At 40.7% G+C, this 25,917-nt stretch overlaps 2 protein-coding genes across 4 annotated transcripts in view; both read left to right on the top strand.

Moving 5' to 3' along the window:
- Positions 1-807: 807 nt before the first annotated feature.
- Positions 808-10,267, top strand: gkap1 (G kinase anchoring protein 1). 2 transcript variants are annotated; one of them, XM_017696446.2, is made up of 12 exons: positions 808-936; positions 4,688-4,928; positions 5,468-5,632; positions 6,093-6,170; positions 6,307-6,439; positions 6,523-6,551; positions 6,924-7,076; positions 7,340-7,426; positions 7,851-7,914; positions 8,529-8,599; positions 8,760-8,834; positions 9,752-10,267. In XM_017696446.2, exons 2-12 carry the CDS (start codon positions 4,695-4,697, stop codon positions 9,791-9,793), a joined length of 1,131 nt encoding a protein of 376 aa, XP_017551935.1. In that variant the 5' UTR covers positions 808-936; positions 4,688-4,694; the 3' UTR covers positions 9,794-10,267. The 2 variants fall into 2 exon arrangements, with proteins under 2 accessions (XP_017551935.1, XP_037391904.1); XM_037536007.1 differs by lacking the exon at positions 9,752-10,267 and adding an exon at positions 8,992-9,045.
- Positions 10,268-12,744: 2,477 nt separating this feature from the next.
- The window catches only part of frmd3 (FERM domain containing 3), a 72,311-nt gene continuing 59,138 nt past the window's right edge, over positions 12,745-25,917 (top strand). Inside the window, exon 1 of one of the 2 annotated variants that reach the window (XM_017696285.2) lies at positions 12,745-12,937. In XM_017696285.2, coding sequence (XP_017551774.1) covers positions 12,827-12,937 — 111 coding nt within the window. In that variant the 5' untranslated portion in view covers positions 12,745-12,826. The remainder of the gene's footprint in view (positions 12,938-25,917) is intronic. The other variant, XM_017696284.2, reaches the window with a different exon arrangement.

A 25,917-nucleotide genomic window follows, 5' to 3' on the forward strand; every position in this document is an offset into this window, starting at 1 on the left:
GGTAACGTTCCTGCTGCTGGGTTGTTGCCCTCCTACGGCCTCCTCCACGTCTCCTGGTGTACTGGCCTGTCTCCTGGTAGCGCCTCCAGCCTCTGGACACTACGCTGACAGACACAGCAAACCTTCTTGCCACAGCTCGCATTGATGTGCCATCCTGGATGAGCTGCACTACCTGAGCCACTTGTGTGGGTTGTAGAGTCCGTCTCCTGCTACCACGAGTGTGAAAGACCACCAACATTCAAAAGTGACCAAAACATCAGCCAGATGTTTAGGTACTGAGAAGTGGTCTGTGGCCCCCACCTGCAGAACCACTCCTTTATTGAGTGTGTCTTGCTAATTGGCAATAATTTCCACCTGTTGTCTATTCCATGTGCACAACAGCTGTGAAATTGATTGTCAGTGTTGCTTCCTAAGTGGACAGTTTGATTTCACAGAAGTTTGATTTACTTGGAGTTATATTGTGTTGTTTAAGTGTTCCCTTTATTTTTTTGAGCAGTGTATATATATATATATATATATATAGTTAATTGCTTAATAATAAACATGGTTAATTTCCTCGGGTGCCTTGCTTCTCTTTGCTGCTGTTGCACTGTGAAATTCCCCGTTGCGGTATAAAACAATGACTAAGCGTCTCTTAGATATTGCCTCCAAATAATGAGGTAGTGTATAAAATGAAATAATATTTCAAAATAATGACTTAGTGTTGAAAAATAATTGCCTAGACATTCACATAATAGCGAAAAATAATTAGGTCCTGAATTTTTCCGCTAAGTGGCAGTAAAGGGGCTTCCACACCATCTCCCTCACATTCAGCGGTCGACTTTAAAAACGCGTTCCGCTTCTACCTGTGTGTCCAATCCGGCCAACGTAGGGTCTGCAGTTTCAGCCTGTCTGTCTGCGCTCGCAGCGGAGAGCGTCAGTTGGAGACTCCTGCAGGTGAAAGTTTATCACTTACTAGAACTTCGTCTCCTGGAGGCGTATTAGCTGGCTCACCGCATGTATTTGAAGCGTGCTCTGTTCGTGTGACATAGAGACACGACACGCTAACGTTGGCTAGACGGGCGAATCTGAGAGAGGGGGAGGAAAGCGACGCGGCTAGCCAGCTAGCTTAGCGTTAACAATGCCAGGCAGTGCTAGCTAACAGCTAGCTGACAAAACGCCGAGACGAACGCTTCTTGTTGAGGAATTGATTTTATTCCATGACAGAAGAAGCTGTAGGGCGTTGTGTCGTGTCTCTGGTTACGCTTACAGCGCTTGGCAGCGCTTAATAACTTTAGTTAACGATAACGGATATTGGTGCTGTTTAGCGTAACCTAATGCCAGGCTGAAGTCATTCGCCTGCTGCTTGTTAGGATTTTCCCGTTCCTCCTTAAATGGCACAGCAGTTACATTCAAGCCCCGCAGGCACCCGAATGTGTTCTGCAGCAGTATTTAAGGTGGAATGTGGAAATTCGAGCAAGTAACTGGAGAAAAAACACTGACTTTAGCGTCGTTGGCCTAATGAGAGTAAGTTACTGTGATTTTTTTAAAGCTGTAAGGTGGCCAGTCGTTGTGCGGCCTGCTTTATATTTTACGTTTCAATTTTCGTGTTTTTGTTCTGTTAGTTAATATATGCCCAGTGTTATTATTAAAAACAGGCAGATGTCATGAAAGATTTCTGCTCCTTAGCGGAGGTAGTTATTGTGCTGTAGGCATGGCAACCGCTGTCTTTTAAAAAACCCAGTCGGTTAAATGCAGTCTGAGATTTAGACAGCATGAGGTATGTAGCGTTATTTTCATTAAGTGCCGTTATCGAGTAACATTGTAAAGAGAAATTCAGCAGATTTTAACATTTCGATTATTGCTAACGCCGTGTTCATGACCAAGAGGGAGCTGGGAAGCTTCTTAGCTCTAAGTGAGGAAAAACCCATTTGAATAACCCTCAAACTCCTAGTTCCCACTAGGAAAGTCAGAGTTGCTAATCCAGGACATCATTTCAACATGGTAGCACCCATAAAACAAGAAGTAACAGCGTATTTTATGAATTTAAACAGACTTTTGGAGTCTGTGTATGTGTAGCCTGTGCTGTGTGTATGGTATCTCTAGAGAGGGACTTGGATAAATGTGAGATTAAGCCCTTCTGTACAGATTTTTAATCAGACTGCACACTTTTATATAACTCTTTGGCACTGTATTAATAGTCCTTCACTACAGCCACTTTTAAAATACATGAACAGCCCTTTAATTCAAATGCAAATGCTTTTTAGCAGGTTTTATATGCACGCAGCAGTCAGACAAGCACTTGCTTACTGTAAACATCTTGTGCTCCCCCAACCATAAACAGCTGAACGCTAAGATGGGAAGTAGGAGCAGCCTGTTGTACCAGTTGTCATAAAGGGAGCATTATTCTGCCTATAACTGGCACCATTCCCTACTGAAGCCCTTAACTGTAGGGGAATTCCACCAATTTTTAAAATTTCTCCATAATTCAGTTGCTTGAGATTTAGGGAACAAATCTGGTGTTTTTATGTAATATACACTGCCTGGCCAAAAAATAGGTCACCACCTGGATTTAACTAAGCAAATAGGTAAGAGCCTCCCATTGGGTATTTACTGCATGGGTGATTGTTTCAGCTGGCAACGAGTTATTTAACCCTAACTGATGCAGTCAGCATCCTGTGGTCGTGGAAAAGAAGTTAATCTGTTTCAGAAGGGTCAAATTATTGGCGTGCATCAAGCAGAGAAAACCTCTAAGGAAATTGCTGAAACTACTAAAATCGGGTTAAGAACTGTCTGACGCATTATTAAAAAGTGGAAGGTCAGTGGGAAAACATCATCTTTGAGGCAGGAATGTGGTCGGAAAGAAATGTTGAATGATCGTGATCGGCAATCACTTAAACGTTTGGTGAAATCAAAAAACAAGAGTAGAACTCCGTGTTTAAAGGCGAAAGTAAGAGCATTTCCACATGGCAGCTGACTACCTGAATCTACTGAACGACCAGGTTATTCCATCAATGGATTTTTTTTCCATGGTGGCACGGGCATATTCCAGGATTACAATGCCAGGATTCATCGGGCTCAAAATGTGAGAGTGGTTCAGGGAGCATGAGACATCATTGTCACACATGGATAGGCCAACACAAAGTCCAGACCTGAACCCCCTTTGAGAATCGTTGGGATGTGCTGGAGAAGACTACACTCTGGTCTCCTGTCATCAATACAAGATCTTTGGGGGGAAAATTAATGCAACTCTGGACAGAAATAAATGTTGTGACATTGCAGAAGCTTGTGGACATGATGACACAGCGAATGTGAGCCGTAATCAAAGCTAAAGGCGGACCAACGAAATATTAGTGTGACCTTTTTTTTGGCCAGGCAGTGTAGTTCAATGTTGAGAAACTTGCTGACTCTGTTATCTCTACAGTGGTGGCGATATGACGCTGCCAATTTCAATAAAGCCATTTTATTTACTATCCAAAACCCCTCGTTAACCCACATGTATCTTCTGAGTTTCTATATGTAATGTTGATAATACATAGTGAATAACTAGTGGTAACTCTTTAGAAAAACAGCATTTTGGGGGACTATTTTGCTTTGCAATGCTCTGCATGTACCTATCTGCTGTGAATGCAATTTAAACCGCTGTTTTAGTCCAAAATACTATCACAGAATTATTGTAAAACAGTGTTTTGGGTATCAGGTGGAATATTTTTAACCATTTACAGTGGGGTTGGGCAGAGTGAAGATGTTCCCACGTCAGGAGGAACAATGTAGCTAAACATCAAAAGAAACTGTTACCGTAGGACAGTACCACTGACACAACTGAAGGACAACATATGTTGGAGCATAGAAGAACGCACGTGTGAAAGGACAAACTTTCTCTCACCACCAAACAAACAGTTAGGGCACCCCTGCTTAGATGCATCAAACTTTTTGAAGGGGTCCAGTCACTACGACCGTGAACAAAATGGTGCATGTGATAACAAACCACTCTGGCTGACTTTATGATTAAATGGTTAAGATGTACACACAGACGGGGATGGGTTTGGTTCCTGTTTTCATTCAAAGAGAGAAATTTAAAATATCAGTTTATATGCTTAATTGTTTGCTGTGTAGAATCAGAAATATTCCAAAATAAAAAAAATATAATAAGTTATTGAGTTACCGATCTGATTTTTATGAGTAACGACTGATATCAGAAGATCATACTTGATCAGATTTTGAAGGGGGAAAAAAAAGTCAGATTCAACCCTGTAACAAATTCATCTTGGGATAGCACTCGCGCTGTGATTTGTAGTGTTAGCAGTGCATTTCTTCCTGGGAGTGTTTGAGTAGTTTGAGAATGATGGCTTACTGCTCATTTTTACTTACGTGCTTCGGTTAAAATGAGAAAATATTAGAAGGATTTATTTAGTTTTTAAAGACAAATCGTTATCAGTATCGGCCAGCAGTCAGGTTTCAATATTGTGATATCGTGCCATCTCTACAAATGCCCAGTGTTGCTGACGGTCAAAAAAGCCATGAGTTTAGAAACATTTGTCCTTTGCACTTTCATATTGAGTCTTGAATTTCCTTGGTGTACTACAATGTAGCAACTTTAAAGTTATTGCTATTGCGACCAACCTCTCAAACTCCAAATTCAGCTGATGATCCACTTGCATTCAAACTAAGACATTTCATTACAATTTATGCTTTGTTTTATCTGCAGAAACACAATGACCTCCACAATGATCTCAGTCCCCACCACAGCGTCGCGCTTCGCCCTTCTGCAGGTGGATTCAGATTCAGACTCTGATTCAGATGCAGGCAAGCCTAAAGGGGGTCGGGAAGCTGGAAAATCACGCACGGGGAAATCTCCAAGTGGCAAAATGAATCAAAACACAGAGAAGAAGAAGGAGAAGGAGAAGAAGAGACGAAAGAAGGAGCAGCAGCAGAGTGAAACCAATGAGGTGAATAATGGAGAGAGACAGGAAGCCTGACTCACCAAGCATGCTTTCTTGCATTGACTGCTTACTTTATTATTTTTGATTTTTTTTTTTTTTTTTGGGGGGGGGGTGGCATTTTTTTCCTTTGCGTTATTTGTGCTGTTAATCATGTGAAAAATAGTAAATCAAAGTTGTTTTGAGATACTAAGTCAATATTTTGAGAAAAGTCATTGTGTAAAATATAGTTGAAAGATATATATTTTATTTATTGAAATTTGAGATGCAATTACAAATTAATTCGGTAATTTATATCACCGCCTTCATTATCAACAACATTGTCTTAACAAGTGGAAAAATTTAATTTAACTTAGCTTGTGAACTGTCTGTAGTGGAGCGAGAAGACTAATCAGATTGTAGATGACCAATCGATGCTACCAAACAACCATATGTTGTCTAATGACGATGCAGTCATAACTAGCAATGTCATGTTGTCCAAGTAGGTCTGTATGTCTGTCTGTCTGTCATATAAAATATTTTATAATTTTTTTGGTGTTCCTTCACAGCTCAGGAGCCTAGCCTTCAAGAAGCTGCCTCAGAAATCCTCAGTGCCACCACCCTGTACTCTCACACTGCAGACTTTGGCCAATGATCTGCTGCAGCCCACAGCCAGAGATCGTTCCTCGGCTCCTCAGGAAAACTGGCAGGATTGGAAGCAGAGAGATGAACAGGTAGAAGTGTCTTCTGAGAACCCGTGTGCTATGTAGATTCTAGGGATGCACCTATGTATAGTAGTAGTGGGCTGATGCCAAAATCAGAATTTTTATGTGTACGTATATTGATACATAAACATTTTGTAAGATGTAGAAATTCGATATAGAAACATCTGGACATGTGAGATTTTGTTGGGGGTTAAAATTCAGTAACATGAATAAAATACAGATGTTTTGGTAAGGTACATAAGTAAATTTGTTATATAGTACATTAAAAATCAAAGTGCTTTTCAGTAAAACACAAAAAGGATAATCCAGTGATCAGTACATCAGATATCGGGTCTGTTGAATGAAACCCTTTTCACTGGCAGTTTCTTCTCTTCTTTGTTTTTTTCTGGTGCTGATGCATTTGACTGTTGCCTGCTTGTGACTAATTCTCTCTTTTGTATTTGCTTGTCGTTCGTATTTGTGATTATAGTTGACCAGTGACTTGTATGAGGCAGACCTGGAAAAGGCTTTAATGCTTAGTAAACTAGAGTTTGAGGAGCATAAAAAGGTAAACTCTGTGCAGTTCTGTCTGCATAAAATGCACTTTTTTATAAGCTATTCATTTTCAATGAAATGAGCATTGTTCAAGAAGTTAGTATTATGTCTTTGCTCAGGTAGCAATGTGGTTCTTGTTGTCTCTGTAGGAAGCTGCCAGTATGGAGACACCATCACCAAAGTCCAAAGGAGGAGGGAAAAAAGAAAAGAAGAAAAGCCAGCAGGGAAAAGACAAACGCATCACAGTGTCCCTGAAAGACTTTCAGCAGGAGGGAAGCATGGGTAAGAATCTGTCTTGTATGTGCTTTTGTATATGTATGACAGAGAGAGATGTGAGAAATGCTAACTGAGCCTTTCTATTCCAGATCCGCTGAGTAAAAGGCAAGAGAGAGAGGTGAGTATCTGGGTAATTAGACATGAGAAGGATTTCTCATTATACTCAAATATTTGATTGATGACCTGCAAGTCTCTTCAGTTGAAACTCTCATCATCTAATGGTTGGGAAACAGTAGAATTTTGCTCAGCATTTCAGATGCATTCATTGGAATTCATATATGCAAAGCTTTAAGGTGAATTCAAATATTGAACTCTGATTAAAGATTTGGTTGTCAGCTGTGCAGATGCAGACAACTTCATTGGCCTTCATCACATTAATTGTACAGGACTGTAAATTTTTTTTTTATTATTAAAGAGGTAGAAAGATGTGAACTACAGTGAATATATTGTCAGTTCTCTGCCCCTCTCTCTCACGCTCTCTCTACATCAGGAGTCGAAGCTTTTGAACCCAGCGGCCCGTGAAGAGAGGTTCTTTAACCAGCTGGAGGATGATGTGAGCCGGATCGTGCAGCGAGACAAGCGCAGAGAGCAGTACAGCAGCAGCGCCGGCCATGAGGTCAACACCTCCTCTGAACAAGAGCAGGTGAGAGGCTGGGCCTGTACTTCACTGAAGCACCACTTAAAACCTGCACCAGGTTCACAATGAGTCAGAAAAAGCTGATTAAATGTGCTGATCTGGAATCAGTTCCACATGGTTTTTATTTATTGTAATCTTCGCTGTCCATGACGAGTGGTATCAATAGGGCCCTTGACCTATTTACCCTCAGATTTGTAACACTTCAGAGATTTGTGTTGCCACGCACAGTATCTTGCATTCAACGTAATACATTTCTCTTTTCCTCAAAGGATGTTAGAACTGAACAGTTAAAGTTTGAGTTGGAAAAGAAAGACCAGGAAATTCAAAAGTTGAAGAAGACTATTTCACAATGGGAGGTAAGTCGTCTTCACAGCCTTTCACACATTTGTACTCTGTGCAACCTATAAAATATTCTACAGGAGTTAGAGAAATATCATTAAGATATGTATAAATTCTATTTTCAAGTTAAGTTAATAAAGCATACAGTCTTTCCTTGAATCAGTGAATCACTGACCCTGCACATTTAAAGCAAAAATTACAGGCACAATACAGGACATTCGATCAGAACAGAGCACATTTACCCGTCACGTTTAAAGGCACAGGAGTAGAAATGGGCATGTGTTTGATTCTAGCAGGTTAGAAAATGGTCATGTAATGGTGAATAAATTGTGACTATTTTTGTGAAACTGCATGTAAGTGGGCCTCAAAGGAAAATGTATGGACCCTATAACACTGATTCTTTAACGATATGTTGAATTTCTATTTATTTGTCCTTCTCAGGAGAGATATAAAGAAGTGAAAGCAAGAAATGCCCAGTTACTTAAGATGCTTCAGCAAGGAGAGAGTGAGTACACAAAACAGTAACATACCCAATCCCAGTCCTAGGGACTTAGCCAAAAATGTGTTCTGTGTAATGTTCACATGTAGCAGATTGAAGTGGCACAAATCCGTTTATTTGCCCTAATGTGCCTCAGATCTGATGTTTTCAGGGCTGTCTGGACACACAAATCTGATCTTTTCAAATTTGATTTCAGGGCGCCGGTTCGTTCACATTGACAGATTTGAATTACTTGCCTAAATGAGTGTGAACCATGTTAGACAGATTGAATTTGAGTGATGAGGCTTGTAATTAATGAGTGTAGCCTTTGTGTTTTGCCTTATCCAGCACCACTGATTAATGTTACCTGACACTGCACATTAGATATAGCTAGCTAGGAATAGTTTCTGTCCCAAAATCTGGTTTTTGATTGTCACTTGAGACAGTGCACACCATGCATTAACAGCGACTTTGTAGGTAAGTGGGTTTAAGGCATGCCACTTTATGCCGTACCTAAAAACCGTAAACATGATAAAATCAGAGTAATGCAGAACCTCTCATGGCTTATTGCTGTAGTAATTTGTGCAGGCTTGGAAAAAAACTTTCAAACACATTTACGATACAATTAATATCTTCTTCAGTGAAGGACAAAGCAGAAATCTTGCAGCAGGTGGACGAGCTTCTGAACATCAAAGAGGAACTAACATCACAGGTATGTTTGTGCTGAGAACTAATTTCTACATTTATGCATTAAAACATTTGATATCCCACTCCCACTTGGGTTGGATGTAGAAACTGCAGAATTGTGCACACCCTGAAACAGCAATGTCTTATGGGTAACATGGTAAAACCTGAGTATTTCTTCTCCTCAGGTGACATTGCTGCATGCATCATTAGAACAGGAGAGATCAAAGGTGAAGGGCTTACAGTCAGAACAACCAAAACAGGTAAGTAGTCTGCCTTAATGTTAGCCAATTGTATTGTTAGTGGCATATGAAACTGTAGCATTTACCCTTCACTTCAGTCCATGTCTGTTTTGCCTTTTAATATTAGTTTTTCAGGCTACATTTTCACTGATGGCTTGTGCTCTTGTGTCCTCATTAGAACAGGCATGCAGGCAGTGGCAGGGCAGTGAAGGTATGAAAGTTATCCCGAACAACTAGAGAGAGTAAACCTGAAAAGAAAGGAAAATGAATAGATGGAACAGGGAAACAGCCATGGTTTAACACGTGAATGAAGTATTGGGGGGTTTACCTGACAGTGATGGATTTAAAACGATACTCTGGCCAAAAAAAAAGCATCTTAATATCTTTAAATCATTATTATAGTGGAGAGAATAGATTTGGATGCAGAGCACAACAAGCTACAAGCTAGAGTTAGTAAGGTAGCTATCTAGATAAATGATAAAACCATGTATAATGTCAAACCGATAAAGATATTATTATTATTATTATTATTCTTATTAATAATAATAATCTATTATTATTATTATTATTATTATTATTATTATTAATAATAATAATAATAATAATAATAATAATAATAATAATAATAATTTTTTATTATTATTATTATTATTATTATTATTATTATTATTATTATTAGTTTATTTATTTATTTTATTATACCTATTTTAGGCAAGAATGCCCCTTGAAGATTAAACTTAATTCTGGAACATCCCCACCAATCTCCCCCTACACTCTTAAAGTGGTTACATGGTGTTTTTTTTCTTTTTCAGACGTAGCCATATGGTCCATGTATTGCAAATAAGCTGCAAAAACAGACAATTGTTTATTTTGGTGACATGAAAATACAAAAAGAATTCAGAATATGGTATATAACGCTTTTCCTCTTCCTGTTTCAGACCAACCGGAGGGGGAAGAAGGGACCAGAGGGAGATTTATGAAGATGCAGTTTAGAAATAAATGAACAGCTTTAGGGCTCCAACCTCCTGGCTTTTGCTGTCATCATTGACCTGCACCTACACTCCACACTTCTTCTCTGAAACTTCAAGTCCCAGACAAATCCCAAGAACACTGTGTCTCACTTTTGACTCCTCTCAGTTGCAGTTTGGCTGTGGAGGAAATTGTACTTGTGTGCTGCTCGTTTGAAGACGGCCTTAAAAGGGAATTCATAGATTTTTCTATATTTTTGTGTAATTTAATCATGGAGATGCAAAGTCATTCAGAGTGGTTTGATGGGAGTTTTTTCATTGTAGAGGAGTTTACTGACGGATTAATTGTCATGTCTACAACACATGTAGCCCTTTTGTTTACTCTGTCCTAAACCACCGGTGAACCTGTGTGTTTTTGGGGGTGTGATGTTGATAATTGTAAAACAGTGGTAAATTTGCAAGAATTAAAAATAAGTTCCATTTTGCTTTTCATCGTACTGTTTGTATTTCTTCATTAGTGGGTTTTTAAAAATGTGTAGTCTGAAAGCTCATCACAAAACTTCTAGAACAGTGTCTCAGAAATCAACGTATATCCATTTAATGTAAGAACTGTCTGTGAGGGAGTTTTTAGAGGTCTTAAGTTTCAGACAGCTGGGTCCTGTTAGCACAAATTTTGTGATAAATGTTCTATAGAAACTTCATACCGCTCTAAATGACTTTGTTTAAATCTTAAGTATTAAAATTATGCAGATGTTTTGAAAAGCCGGTGGAATTCCTTTTTCAGGCTGTCTTGTTTTTGGAACTGCATATATACAGTCTGCTTATATCTGTTCAGTCTGAGACAGACATCGATCATTTCATACACATAATTAGACAATTTATAGCTTCAGTATTTGCCCAAAGTTGGTGCAGGTTACTGTTTCCTTTTTGGGTATTTTGCCTGCTTAAAAGAAGGCAGGAGAGGCCAAAGGCGCTTTTTTTTTTTTTTTTTTTTTTTTTTTTTTTTTTTAAAAACACCTCAGTAATGATATCAAGACCAGACTATATGAGCACGTACAGCTCTTGATGGGTTAAGGGAGGGATGTAATTATACATAGTCTAGTTTGCCAAAAGCATTGACATGGTTCCTTCACGTTGTGCTGTGGGTGATTGCTGTCAATGTTTGTGTTTGGGGGGGGGGGGGGGGGCCGAACTCATGTTGGCTCCTTGAAACAAACCAATTAAAAGGGAAACTGCAAAACGACACGATTCCGTGTTATTCGGAAGTTTCTACCAACACTAAATGAAGTTGCATGTGTTTTCTTCTCTGGAGTTTGCTGCCCCTTGCTGGTGAGAAAGTGCCACGTCATCTCCACTACAGAACCAACCACGCACTGAATGCTCTGTACGCTGAAAGCAAAGGGGTGTAATTTTGAGTTCTTTTTAAATAAAAAACATTCACTTTTACAAAGTATAGTTGTCTGCTGTTTGGAATCGGGTAACATTTTCACTTTCATCTTTTCCCCGGCTTAGTCATTTCCAGCTCCACTAGTTAGGACCCCCACCCCCCCAAACAGCACTCTAGTTATATCAGCTAAGACGCTTGTGCTGGCCAGCATTGCGCCGAGTGATGGGGTGGAGGAGGGCTATCCTGCTTGCCCAGAGAGAGCCAGGCCAGTTGTGCTGTTTTGGAACCCTGGCCACAGGTGGCCGCAGCATCACTAGGGCCCAATGCTTAGACAGCTGTGGTGGCATTGTTTGCAACCTGATTTAATGAGAACCCTTGACCTCTCCGCTTGCTTATGGTCTCCCAGAATGTTTGTCATAAACTCGTTCTGTAGGTACTGAACTGTGGATCACTGCCCCATTCCGATGGCTCATTCTACTGGACAGAAGAGACTGAGCAATAAGGCTTCTGTCAGTAGTCGGTTATCAAGTTGCTTGTGATATGTTCACATCGCCCTGTATGGGTTTAAACCTTTTGCCACATCACAGTCTTGATTTAGAGAGCAGTGATTTGATGTTTGACACTATTGAAATGTCACGATACAATGAGATCCATCCAGGTAATTAAACACCAATCAGCTAAACCACCTCCTCCTTTCTACGCCCATTGTCCATTTTATCAGCTCCACTTACCATAGGTGCAATTTTTAGTTCTACAAGTGCAGTCTTCAGTGTTCAGGGGCCACAAAGGACCACCACAGAGCAGGCACTATTTGGGTGGTGGCTCATTCTCTGATGATCCAACACTGGTGCGGTGGTGGTGTGTTAGTGTGTTGCACTGGTAGGAGTGGATCAGACACATCTCACTTTCACTGCTGGACTAATAATAGACCAACAAAACTATCCATCTGACAGCATCCTGTGGGCAGCATCCTGTGACCACTGATGAAGGACTAGAGGATGACCAACACAAACTGCAGCAACAGATGAGCTGTCGTCTCTGACTTCACATCTATAAGGTGGACCCACAAGGTAGGAGTGTCTAATAGAGTGGACAGTGAGAGTGTCCTGTGTCCTGTGTCTGATCCACTCGCACCAACGCAACACACGCTAACCTACCACGACCACTACAGTGCTAAGAATGATCCACCACACAATTAATACCTGCTCCGTGGTGGTCTTGTAATGGTCCTAGCCACTGAAAAACAGGGTAAAAGGGGGTAACAAAGTATCAGAGAAACAGATGGACTACAGCCTGTAACTGTAGAACTACAAAGTGCAGCTATATGGTAAATGAAGCTTATAGAATGGACAATATTATCTGATATTTACCCTGTCAATAATATTGGTAATAATAATAATAAAGAAAATATTGATATTGAATGAGAAATGCTAAGTAAATATCGTAAGTAGGTATCGTATCGTATCGTATCGTGTCATATCATTTACATTCGATATCATCGCTCCAGTCCTGAGCGCGCTTGCGCTGGCAGAGGGAGGGGAAAAGGGGGAGGGAGATGTAAAGGGGAGGGAATCGCTCTCCACACTATGCAACGCGACGGCTCCTCTCTCCTCCGGGCGACGAACGCTTCGCCGTAGTCTCGTCCGAACGATGGAGCCATGAAAATGAAGATGCTTCGCCTCCGGAGCCCCAGCGTCTCCTCGCTCGGCCCCGAGCTCCGCTGCACGGTGCGCCTCCTGGACGACTCCGAGATCTCCTGCAGCATCCAGGTAAGTAAGCAGACGTGGCGACCTTGCTCCATCGCCATGCTCCTCTTTCCGCCCCCAACGGCGAGCCCTGCATGCTTCTGTGCTCCTCATGGTGAGAGAGGAGAGCAACAGACTCCACCGGCTGTTGGCTTTGTGCATCCACTGATGACGAGGCACGTAGCTGTGCGCTTACTTGAGACCCCTTAAAACAACGGGATCTTAAGGAAAGAGCTACTGCGTTTCTGAGAGTGCTTATGGAGGAGAAAGATGGGGGGGGGGGTTACCTCAGCAGGACTGCATATCTACTCTATCAGCTCTTGTGCTGGAGAGGAGACCACCCAGCAAACTGGAGAAGCTGAAGTTCGCTTCCTCTTTGCGGGTTTTCTATTCGAATTTTCCGTTCCACCTTAAATGCCCCAGGCGCCAAAATGTAACTGCTGCACCATTTAAGGCGGAACGGAAAGTCTCATACCTTCATACTCAAGCTCCTTATTTCGACATTCCACCCAGTCTGCATCTTGTGTCCATAAACAGAGCTCGCAAAACAATTGAGAACATAATGTATATATTTAATATATTACTTGCCTGTTTTGTGGGATTATTAATAAAGAAGCCTCCTTTTCTAGCACTGTGATGGTGCACCTCCCTCATCCTCTCCAACTCTCCAGCGTGAGTTTAGGCGAGTCTGATCTCAGCCTGTTTACCAGTGCTGGAAGACTTCACATCACTTTATTGCATCACTCTGTAGTTTGATTTTTATCGCAGCCAGCCCAGCAGTCTTAGACCCTGTCTGCTCATTTCAGCATCACATTCAGCATTTCTTCTTTGTGATCAATAGTTTTTATCCATTTTATCTGCATCAGACAGCAAACATTACAGAACTACGCACACTGCCAGGGCCTGCTGTTAGTGGTGGGGCTATAATGGTATAAATAGGTAAAAAAGAAGCAATATAGTTTACAAAAAGTGTCAAGTTTACAAAGTAAAACTTTGTGAAATGCAGATATTGGGAACTGCTCAACTAGATCCAGGTCTAAAATATATGGCAAGGATGGTTAAAGGGTTATGAGGCCTAAATAGCATTTAAGGTTAATACATTACAGCCAGTGAGGCACAAATTTTTATCCCAGCTTATGCCAATTTGTAGCATCAGCTCATTGCTATTTGTTATATTGTAAACGCTCTAATAACACTGTTTTTCTCATTCTTTAAACTAGGCCCGCTGGCTCAAAGCATGATTTGAGAATGGATTTCTTGGCAGCTGTTACGGCTGTATATAATAGGCCTGGTCTTCGCTGACTGGGAGTATGATCGTCGTTTAAAAAACAGGTTTAGGTTCCTTTACAAAGTCTTTTTACTTCAAACTGACACCAGGTGTAATAGTTTAGCAACAGGTTCAACATTGTAAAGCATATATGTACCCACTTCTACTTCTTTAGCAGGCGGTTTTCTTCGTTTTTTTGCCTCATCATCGGCCCCTGAGGCCGGGAGGGGGGAAAGTCGCAGCAGAGTCTTAAGGAAACGGCTGTGTTTACATGCAAAGATTATGGATTAAGACTGAGGTGTTTATATGTTTCTTACTGAACAATCTGATGCACATCTCTGTTTACATGCACACTGCAAGTAATCCGATACGCTCACGCCTGTCTAGAGTACCACTTAGTTTAGACGACACTATGACGAGGAGCTTCTCGTGAGCCCAGTCAGAGTGAGTTGAGCAGCAGTGTTAATTGCTTTAAAAAGATGTCAGACTCGGGGAAAACGTACTTCACAGGCACTTATTAAAGAAGGGGCGAGAGGAAGACGTCATGTCCTGAAACACTGTGATATATAGTTAGTGTAAAGCCACTGTTTTCATCTGCTCATATACTCGGCTAGCGCGCTTGTTATTGCGAGCTGTACGGTCATCCATCCTGCTGAAGTCTTTTAAAATTTGAAGCATAAACTTAGGCCCAATCCCATCCACCCATCCATCCATCCATCCATCCATTTTCCAAACCGCTCCTCCGTCAAGGTCGCGGGGGGGTGCTGGAGCCTATCCCAGCAGTCTTTGGGTGAAAGGCAGGATACACCCTGGACAGGTCGCCAGTGGGCCCAATCCCATTTCTTATTTTTACCCTTACCCCTTGTTTTCAAGTGTAACCCTCCCCATTGAAAATGAGTTACCAGGGGTAGTGGTTGAAATCTTCCCCCTATGAAATGGGACAACCCTTCAGGTGCCATTTCCAATACGCCGCCTCCAGCTGTGTTGATCTTGCTTATGTGTCACATGAAAGGACAGGTGAATGATATTTAAAATAGCCTGGAAAAATAATCAGGACGTGTTTTCCTGCTTTGTCTCCATACTACAGTAATAATGGTACATCACACTGACATTTGCCGTTTATCCGAAGGAGACTGAAAAGCATCAGCGCTCCGATTCATTCACAACTTCAGTTTTATGCATCAATCAATTAATCAAACGAGTCACAGAGTAAAAAAGAGCACAAAACAAAACTACGTCACTTCATTAACTGCTACTAGCTGCTACTAGCGCTGCTCTGCTGCACTGCCAGTCTGCAGTGACAGCAAAGGGGAAAGTTCAGCTCCTCACTGCTTAAATAACATGACATTAAGGGCATCATGCGCCCTAAAAGAGGGGGGCAGTTATTTATCATCGCCACCAAGAACTCTTTGGTGATATGAAGCTGAACTTAGCTTCTTAATCGCCAGCTTCATGATCAATTTCCCGTTCCACCTTAAATGGTGAGGCAACCTTATGTACCAGAACGTAAATGCTGCACCATTTAAGGTAGAACAGGAAAATTCTCCAGGTAGCGACCGAGACATCAGCGTATTACTGGTGATGTTTATGCGTGTTATGAAGGAAATGAGCATAAAACACTATTACAATGGTTCTTACAATATAACGGCTTTTTACCAGAGAAATACATTTATGCGTCTCTTTGGTCGCTTGTGCAGCCGTCTTGCCAATGTTTCACAGGGCATTCTGGGAACTTTCTCATAACTCTCCATTTGTAGTGCGCCTCTGAAAAATCTCCGTTTGAAGGGCCATGTAGCCCTAACACTTCGCCCTACCCCTCCATCTCACCAACGATCGGGACAACCCTACCCCTAGACGTGAACGCGCAAAATGGAGGGGTAGGGCTAAGCATTAGGGGCAAGGGGTGAAATGGGACTGGGCCTTGGTCTCCTCTGCAGGCCAGTTACTGGCTCCTGCCACGTTGAACATTATAAGCTTATGGTGCAATTACACATGAGCAGAAGATGCTTAAACCTTCTGACTGGGAATGTGATTAGATAGGGGTGTTTACATGGTTAGTTATTTACAGGATTACCCACCTCGTTCTGTCGGACAGATATTGTACTCAGAATGGCTTGACTGGCTGTGTTCAGACTGCAGGCAAATTGGATTTGTTTCTCAAATCAGATCTTTTGAGACCTCTGTCCAAGGGATCAGACCGGATTTGCGTGTCTGGTCATCATCAACCACAACCAGTCAGTAACCACGTAGCTATGCTGGTGATGCATCTTTGGCATTGCTGTTGATCGTCGTGTTGCAAGTGATGCAAAAGACACTCCGAAATCTGTTTTCAGTGGCGAGAGCATCCAGGCTGAGACACATCTGTAAAATATGATTGTAGTCGCATTTCTTACCACCCGCAGATGTGGTTCAGATCTGATTTGCAAAAAATCAATCTGGATATGCCATAAATTCGATTTGGGCTGTCAGTCTGAACGCAGCCAATTGGACTAGTCTATTCTTATTGAGGTATTAGTTGGATTATTAACGGATTGTTAGGCTGCATGTAAGTGGGCCTGCTGTCATTTTCCAACAGATCATCAGACTAAAGCAGAGCACTGAGACCTAGAAACGAGAAAATCATATTCAGATACCCCTTCAAGTTAGATAAGTAATGCTGATAGAGCAGGACGCTCAGAGCCTATGAGCCTACAGTCACCATTCCTAAAGCCAACCATACCGCTTCAGTACCCGACCTTACTAATTCAGCTCAGTGTGGCTGAATGCCATCAAACCCTCACAACATTATTGCAAGATCTAGTACAAAGCTCCACCGAAACTGAAAGAAGCGTCCTTTTATTTCTAATTTGCAGTTTTATATGCCTTTGAAGTAATGCTGACGATTCAAAGGTGATAATCACATTTTTGGAACTATGGTTTTCCAAAGGCATCTAAAGCTGAATTCCAGAGTGCATCCGCTATAATGCCGGAAACTCCTTCTGGGAAACACCCGGAAGTCTGAACAGCTCTATCTAACAAATGGACATGTTTACAGTAATATCTTTAAAAAAAAAACAGGAAGTTTATTACTAAAATGTATTGAGATACTCAGTATAATTTATTTGATTTCAGAGTTACAAATGCTATTGAGACAGAACTCAAGATCAGTTGAAAATGAACATTTCAAAAAAGATGATAAACCTTCTCAAATTTCTGATGTATTATGTTAATGTTAATAATTACGTACTATGTTGAAATAATATATTTTTGACCTGTAATAATATTTTTCATGCTTGAACCTAATTATAACTGACAGTCTGAGCCTGAAACAGGCAGTTTAAAAATATTTTTTACCTTGACTTTCACACTAAAAGCACCCAGATCATACTGTGCTTGTCAAATCTTAATTCCACCGTTGCGTCTGTGTTCATTTGTATGGAAGTTCATAGTAGATAACATGCAAAAGAGGCCGTCCCCACCAGCGCAAAGTGTCGGCATACTGTCTGTAATTAGCACATATCTTAGTAAATCTGCTCTGCAGTGTGTCTGATGGCGCTAACAGACTTCAGCATGTTCAGTATCCAGTAGCCTTAATCAGTAATATGTCTGGAGGAGAAGCAGCAGCAAGGCTGCTCAGTAAGAGCAGATCAGTTTGCATCACTAGGAAAGGTTATGGCTTCAATTTGAGGCCCAATTTGCCATTCTCCTTCTTCTGCTTCTTCTTCGTCTTCTCCTTCTTCTCATTCTTCTCCTTCTTCTCATTCTTCTCCTTCTTCTGCTTCTTCTCCTTCTTCTGCTTCTTTTGCTTCTTCTTCTCATTCTTCTGCTTCTTCATTTACTCCTTCTTCTCACTCTTCTCCTTCTTCTTCTCTTTCTTCTCATTCTTCTTCTGCTTCTTCTTCATCTTCTCCTTCTACTCATTCTTCTCCTTCTTCTTCATCTTCTCCTTCTTCTGCTTCTTCATTTACTCCTTCTTCTCACTCTTCTACTTCTGCTTCTTCTCCTTCTTCTGCTTCTTCTTCATCTTCTCCTTCTTCTCCTTCTTCTTCTTCTTCTTCTTCTTCTGCTTCTTCTCCTTCTTCTGCTTCTTTTGCTTCTTCTTCTTCTTCATCTTCTCCTTGTTCTCATTCTTCTCCTTCTGCTTCTTCTCCTTCTTCCTAATTTTCTTCTTCTTCTGCTTCTTCATTTACTCCTTCTTCTCACTCTTCTCCTTCTTCTGCTTCTTCTCCTTCTCATTCTTCTCCTTCTTCTGCTTCTTCTCCTGCTTCTGCTTCTTTTGCTTCTTCTTCTTCATCTTCTTCTTCTCATTCTTCCGCTTCTTCATTTACTCCTTCTTCTCACTCTTCTCCTTCTTATCTTTCTTCTCCTTCTTCTCCTTCTTCTGCTTCTTCTTCGTCTTCTCCTTCTTCTCATTCTTCTCCTTCTTCTGCTTCTTCTCACTCTTCTTCTTCTGCTTCTTCTCCTTCTTCTGCTTCTTTTGCTTCTTTTTCTTCTTCATCTTCTCATTCTTCTCCTTCTTCTCCTTCTTCTTCATCTTCTCCTTCTTTTCATTCTTCTCCTTCTTCTTCTGCTTCTTCTTCATCATCTTCTCCTTCTTCTCCTTCTTCTGCTTCTTCTCCTTCTTTTGCTTCTTCTTCTTCTTCATCTTCTCATTCTTCTCCTTCTGCTTCTTCTTCTCCTTCTTCTCAATTTTCTCCTTCTGCTTCTTCTGCTTCTTCATTTACTACTTCTTCTCACTGTTCTCCTTATTCTGCTTCTTCTCTTTCTTCTCATTCTTCTCCTTCTTCTTCTTCATTGTCTTCTCTTTCTTCTCAATCTTCTGCTGCTTCTTCTTCTTCTCTTTCTTCTCATTCTTCTCCTTCTTCTTCTTCTTCTTCTTCATTGTCTTCTCTTTCTTCTCATTCTTCTGCTGCTTCTTCTTCTTCTCCTTCTTCTCATTCTTCTCCTTCTTCTGCTTCTTCTCCTTCTTCTGCTTCTTTTGCTTCTTCTTCTTCTTCATCTTGCCTTCTTCTCATTCTTCTCCTTCTGCTTCTTCTTCTCCTTCTCAATTTTCTCCTTCTTCTTCTTCATCTTCTCATTCTTCTCCTTCTTCTGCTTCTTCTTCGTCTTCTCCTTCTTCTCATTCTTCTCCTTCTTCTTCTTCATCATCTTCTCCTTCTTCTCATTCTTCTCTTTCTATTGCTTCTTCTCCTTCTTCTGCTTCTTCTTCTCCTTCTTCTCCTACTTCTTCTTCATCTTCTTCTACTTCTTCTCCTCCTTCTTCTCATTCTTCTCCTTCTTTTGCATCTTCTTCTCCTTCTCCTCCTTTTTCTGCTTCTTCTTCTTCTCATTCTTCTCCCTCTTCTCCTTCTTCTTATTCTTCTTCTTCTCCTTATTCTCATTTTTCTCCTTCTTCTTCTTTTTCTTCTTCAATTCCTTTTTTGTGTTTTCCCATTTTGCCATTAAAAAAGGAACCGTTTTGTTTGGGTCTTATGAATTTTTCAGGCCATCAGGAGGCCGTAATGGCTTCTTGTTCTGTGATGGATTTCTGATGCATATTTCATGACTATCCATGCAGCCCTTGCTTTCTCCTCCATTAATTGCACTATTGCATGGTCAGACTGTCCTTCTCCTGCACTTCATCATGTACAAGACAGAGGACCGAAGAGTCCTGCTGGTTAAAACTGCATAGTGCTGCTGTTTAGGGAGTGGAAAAAAGGTAAAGACTGTACAGATAGAAAGGGCTGAATTGTGTTAAAGATTTCTAACAAAAAAAAATGAGATTCATTGTATTTTTCTATTTTGCATAAATAGGCCTTTAGTTACATTGTAAGGTTTGCTATCATTAACATCTACACTTGCTCCATTCTAGAGAAACTTTCTGAGTCCAGATCTCTGATGTTTCATTCTTCTAAAAGCTCACGAACAGACGGTTATTACATGAAATGTTTATGAATACGCTGCCTGATGCCTGACGCTTTGTTTTACAATAAAAAATCCATTCAGGTGAAGAGGTACGTGTAGGTTATTTAAGGCAAAATAGCTCCCAAAGGAATCTAATCTAATCTTTTCAGATTTTCCACTATTATACCACCATACATTTTTTTAGGTCCACTGATCCATTAGTAAACAGAATGGTTATATTCATAATGTAGACTTAGTGACCCCTGGTTCCTATCACAAACACTGTAAATAAATCAGTACAGCTAGTTTCTTTATGAATGACTGTTCATTTCTCAACCAGTTAATCTTTGGAAAATTTTGAAAAAACAGCTGACGATGATGTCCACAATATGCTCAGAAATGCATTTTGTGCACATACACAATGTGATGTAAATAAACACAATAATGATATATATCGTTTTGCCCAAGCCTACACTCAAGAAAATTATGTGTTGTATTTACATAAAGATGCTATGTCAAACGGTTCCTCTCAACAGGGTTAAAATACTTTGAGTGAGTAACGAATTCAAGTAAATTATTTTTATGTATTACCTAAAAATGCAAAGTCAGATTGATTTACTTAAAAATGTTATGTCAAGTGGTTCCACACAACTGTTATGTAGCTTTTAAGATGCTCAGCTGCGTAATATGTACTAGTTAAAGTAGACAAATAACAAAGTTTTAAGTTAGATCAGCATCATTTATTTCAGTTATTACTGTGCTACTGAGCTGTTGGACACTCAGCAGTAGGGTTCATGGTAACTTGGACTTACAGTCAACAATGATGAAAATGCTAGACAGTTAACCGCATACAAGAAAATTGCTCAAACAATGGAAGGCAGGCGAGAAGAGCACAACGTGAGTGAGTAAAACAAGAAAAGAATAAGCAAATTTGTGAAACAGGAGCCAATGGGGAAGATGCTGAGTGGTCACTCAACCTTGTTGAGTAGAAAACAAATTATCAGGTAAATCGAAAACAATACAGTTTGCTCAGTTTCACTGGCTACTTTAAAATAAGTGACCCTTATTAGACCCACAATCAGGCAGTTTCACCTTCTTATTTAACCCATCTGTGCAGTGAAACACCACATGCACACTAGTGAATGCACAAACACTAGGGTCATTGAGCACTCTTGCCTGGACCAGTCGGCAGCTCTATCCACAGTGCCCGGGAGCAGTTGGGGGTTAGGTGCCTGACTCAAGGCCAGCTCAGTCACTCAGGGGATAAATTTGGTGACCTTCCGGTCACATGGCTTGTTCCCTAACCTCCAGCCCACAGTCAACCCCATACTTAACATGCATTTGTTGAGTGATATCAATGAGAGAAAACTGATTAAATCCAACAACAGAGCAATTTCATTTTTTGTGACTGCAGCTATGTGTATTTTTCATGTTGTTGTCCCCCACAGTGCACATACGGTGACTGAAGCAACACACTTTATCCATGCTCTGGATAAATACAATAGATTGAAATTATCTAGCCAAAGCAAGAAGGCTGGCATGTCTTTTTTAAAAGCAACCCCTGTATTTTTTTCTATAGTAAATCAGAATTATCTGCCTCAGAGAATGTCACAGAGCAGCTCTTAACTGTAACCCCTGCCAAAATGTGAGCGATCAGGGGCCTCCAGCTTACATAAGATGATAAAAGGCAAAATACCTGGAAGGCAATTAAACAAACACTTACATAAGAGATTTGTGTGGAGCCATTCTCCTGTGGCATGATCGCCACATTGAGAACCAAAGAAAATGTAAAGCGTGTCTGAGACTCATCTGTAGGTTTACGTTTGCGCTTGCCAATGGAGGTTTGGTTGTGAAGTACTGGTTTAATGCTCATTTTTGGAGAGGCTTGCCTGTGGAGGTTGTTCATTAACCCTCTGTGGTCCACAAACTCGCCTGTGTGTCATATTCTCTGTTTCGATATATGTTTCTCTATTTTTGTGATTATACAGTTCAGAAATATGGTTCAAACATTTCCTGAATCTGTAGTTTCCCTTTCCATTCCATTTTATTACAAGACTGTGAATCACTCACATTCAGAGTTATGAGTCTATGAAGAGGGGCTGAGATGCACGTCATCTGCCTCTCACCATGTGTGTATATATATTTTGTATGAAACTGACCCATCATGCCAGAAACCCTTCATTCTTTATTGATTCCACATTGGAAATGTGTGTAAAATGGCATGCAGCAGTTTTGGACAGTGGTGATATGAAATATATGGGTATCATGTTATATGCAAGTGCTTTTAAGGCAAATTTAGGAAGGCCTGCAGACCCCAGAGGGTCAACTCAAGTGTACAAGGGTTTTTTGATTTAATCTCCAGATTTATGAGCAGTCTTCGGTATTTCATAGATTTTTTCAAAACTGCTGCATGATTAAATCATTAAGATTCAAACAAAGCTATCCAGAGTGGTTTGATGTGAAATGAGTCTCAGTTGTTCACAGTGGTGATGATAGGAACCAGACGTCTAAGTTTAATGCCTCTAAAAGCTCCCTCACAGACAGTTATTAAGGGCTGAAATGGTTATGAATACCTTTCTGGGTGTCAGAGACATTGCTTTACAATCTTTTTGCCTAGCTTTTGGGCTAAAATGTACTTTTTAAAAAGTTGGGTCATAGTGAAGAGGGACATGCAGCGTGTTGAAGGATAAACTAGATCTCAAAGGCTTATTTTTAAGATTTACCACTATTTTACAATAAAAACCTCAAAAGACTTATGTTGGTTCAATAATGGTTTTGAATAGTAAATAAAATGGCTATATTTGTGCTGTAGACATTGTGACGCCTGGTTCACCACCATCACCACCACTGTAAAGAAACCCAAGTCAGTCAGTTTCTCTACAGTGAACCATCTTACATCAGTCCACTCTGAATGACTTTATTTACTTCTCAGCTGCCAAGTTCTGATGAATTCCCATTTAGCTCAAGCATATTTACATGTATGTATTTAAGAAGAACCTTTTAGGAATCACAGACCTTTATATATCCAGTTCCAGGAGACCAAGCATAATTGACTAAATTAACATATTCTAAAATAAAAATATGTTTAGTACTTGGTTGAAGTCCTCTGCAGTTGATGACTGCTTGAAATCTGTGATGCAGATGCTGGGTATCTTCCCTGGTGATGCTCTGCCAGGCTTGTTTGTTCCTGCTGATTTTGGAAGCTTTTTGGAAAATTGCTTTTTGCTTTCAATGTTCTTAGTAAATGAAGTGCAATTCGGGTCAGATGATTGACTTGTTCACTCAAGAACATTATGTTTTTAGGCTTTGGACAAAGGAAGTTGCTTTAGCAGTATGTTTGAGTTGTCTTGCTGTAAGATCAAGCACCTTTCACTTTGGATCATGAGAAATTCCTTTATGTCTTATTGCTTTCCTCTTTCGATCATTCTGGTAATGTTTCCTCATTTCCACAAGACCTTGTTCAGCACCCCACAGGCTTTCTAAATGTATTATTTTCAACAAACTTTGAACAAAACCAGGCCTTTCTTCTCTTGACCCTTGCCAGTGGTTTGCTCTTGAGGTTATAGTAGCGTTTGGTACGTCTATTCCCATGTCTTGGATACATGTGATGTGATCTACATGTGATTGCAACAGTCTGTGGTCCTCCATGGTCTGGCAGCTATTTATAAGCTTGCCATTGCAAACAGTTGATTTTGACACCCAGTGCTGATTTGACATCTTGTTGTGGCGGTGTCTCACCTTATTCTGATTTCAGCTTCATCACCATTTGCCTTTCTGGCATTGACAATTCTTTGGTTGTCATGTTGATAGATAGCGGCGAGAGCTTCCAGATGTAAACGGCACTAGAATGAATGTTGGCCCTTTTGAGTCCTTGCATGACATACATTTTCAAAGGCCTAGGCCCTCCTAGATATCTGATTCCTCAAAAAAAGTCCACCGATGCCAATAAAAATGTTGCAGAATTAATCTTGACCACGTATAGAGTAGGATAAACAATATGGCGCTGAGGTCTTGCATCCTTGTGTATTTATTTCTTAAACTTAAACAAATAAAAGTTACCTGCTAGAGCTCCTTGTTGATCACCACCAGTTTTCAGTGGCCACTATCAGTACCGTGGCAATGTTTACACAGGTGCAAACCACCATCGCTCGTGTACCATTGCAGTCCAACTCTACAATACAGCATGGAAGTGCATGGCAACATGTAAGTACAATATTGCACTGCTCTGCTGTTTCAGAAGACTGTGGGAACATAGCTAATGTGCCCGTTCCTGGCATAGCCTACAGGCTATAGGCTAGCATAATCATCACAAGCTAGGTAGGCAGTAATGTTGACTTTGGTGAAGAAAACAAAGTTGAATACTGAGGGAAAAAAGGATAGTAAAATCACAGTCTTCAATCATTCCCCTAAGACAGCTACATCCCACAATGGTATGATAGTAGTTATGGAAGCTACAGTGAATTGAGGCTCAGTATATCTGGAACATAATACTTTCTAGCTGCTTCACCCCCACATCACTACTATACAGTTCACTCAGCATTGGAGCACATATGCTCAAATAACACTGCTAGTCTTAAGCTTCATAGTCATTGTTTAATTTCAAATCCAATGTGCTAGACTGCAGAGCCAAAACAACAAAAACTGCCCCACTGTCCGCTTTTGGACTGTCCTGTGCTTCTTGAAATGAGCTTTATTTCACACTTGGTTCATGGCTGTTATGTCTGACTCAACATTCAGATTCAGTTGTCTTAACTCCTCGTAACAAGGGACTGTGTTGCATTGGCTGTGATTATAAATCGCCAGGGTTTTTTATCCTTATCTCAAAGGAAAGCAGCGGCCCATTACCAGAAACGCACTTCTCTGTCCCTTCTAACAGTAGGCTGCATGCTTTTCCCTTATTCAGCATTGACTGAAGCCTCTCCTAGTCTCTCCGTCTGTGCCTAAGCCAGCTAACATGAGTCTCTTTGTTTGCATCTGACCCAGCTAACATTGTGCCTAACCCTCCTCAGGAGGCCAACCCTGAACATGGCACAATATGAGAACCATCAAAATAAATTACGTACCTTGCTCACTCGGCTTCAGCTAGGTAAAAGTAGAAAGCGCAAGATGCTCCAAGCTTAAACAAAATAGAGCAGCTAGCCTTGACCTGTTTTCCTTGACCTTCTCCTCACCACACTTAGCTAAGCGCAAGACTGTCTAGTGCTACCATTTATGTGGTTTGTTTAATGTGGGCTGATGTGGTTGAACTCGTGCACTTGAAGGGCTGTGTCTAGATGACCGTTCTGCAAATGGTAGCTGTGGCCAGCGCTGTGCAGTCATACCCAGGGGCTTCTCAGTGTCTGAGAAACAGACAGCTTTTGCATTATTAAGACTGATCATGGTCTCCAGTGCCAGCGAGCATCAATCATGTGCTAGCGATGCTGCTCCTGGCGAACGCTGCTTCATCTTAAGCGCTAATATGGCTCACAATGAATAAAAACTTTGAGCAATTAGCAGGATTTCTTTTTCATAATGCTAATTCGTGCCTGTTAGGTTCATGTGGCTAGCTGTGGTAGGCTTTTTGGTCAAACTACTTTGTGTAGGACAAATTCATGAGTCATGTTTGATTTGCACATTTGTAGTTGAGAAAAGCAGCTGCTTCTGCTCTTGGATTAAATACTGCTAACATGGCTAACAGTGAATGACCACTTAGCCTAATTTCCAAATTGCTAACTGATGCCTATTAGCTTAGTTGTGTAAAGGGCTTTTTTGGTCAAACTACTCCTATGAAAACAAAACAGAAACGGATTGAATTCAAATATTTAGGCTCCTTGTACTTAAATTTCTATTTTTAGAGTGTTAGTTCATGGCACCTCCATCATAGAAAGCTGTATTT

Source organism: Pygocentrus nattereri, chromosome 29 (assembly GCF_015220715.1).
Source record: "Pygocentrus nattereri isolate fPygNat1 chromosome 29, fPygNat1.pri, whole genome shotgun sequence".
Taxonomy (NCBI): domain Eukaryota; kingdom Metazoa; phylum Chordata; class Actinopteri; order Characiformes; family Serrasalmidae; genus Pygocentrus; species Pygocentrus nattereri.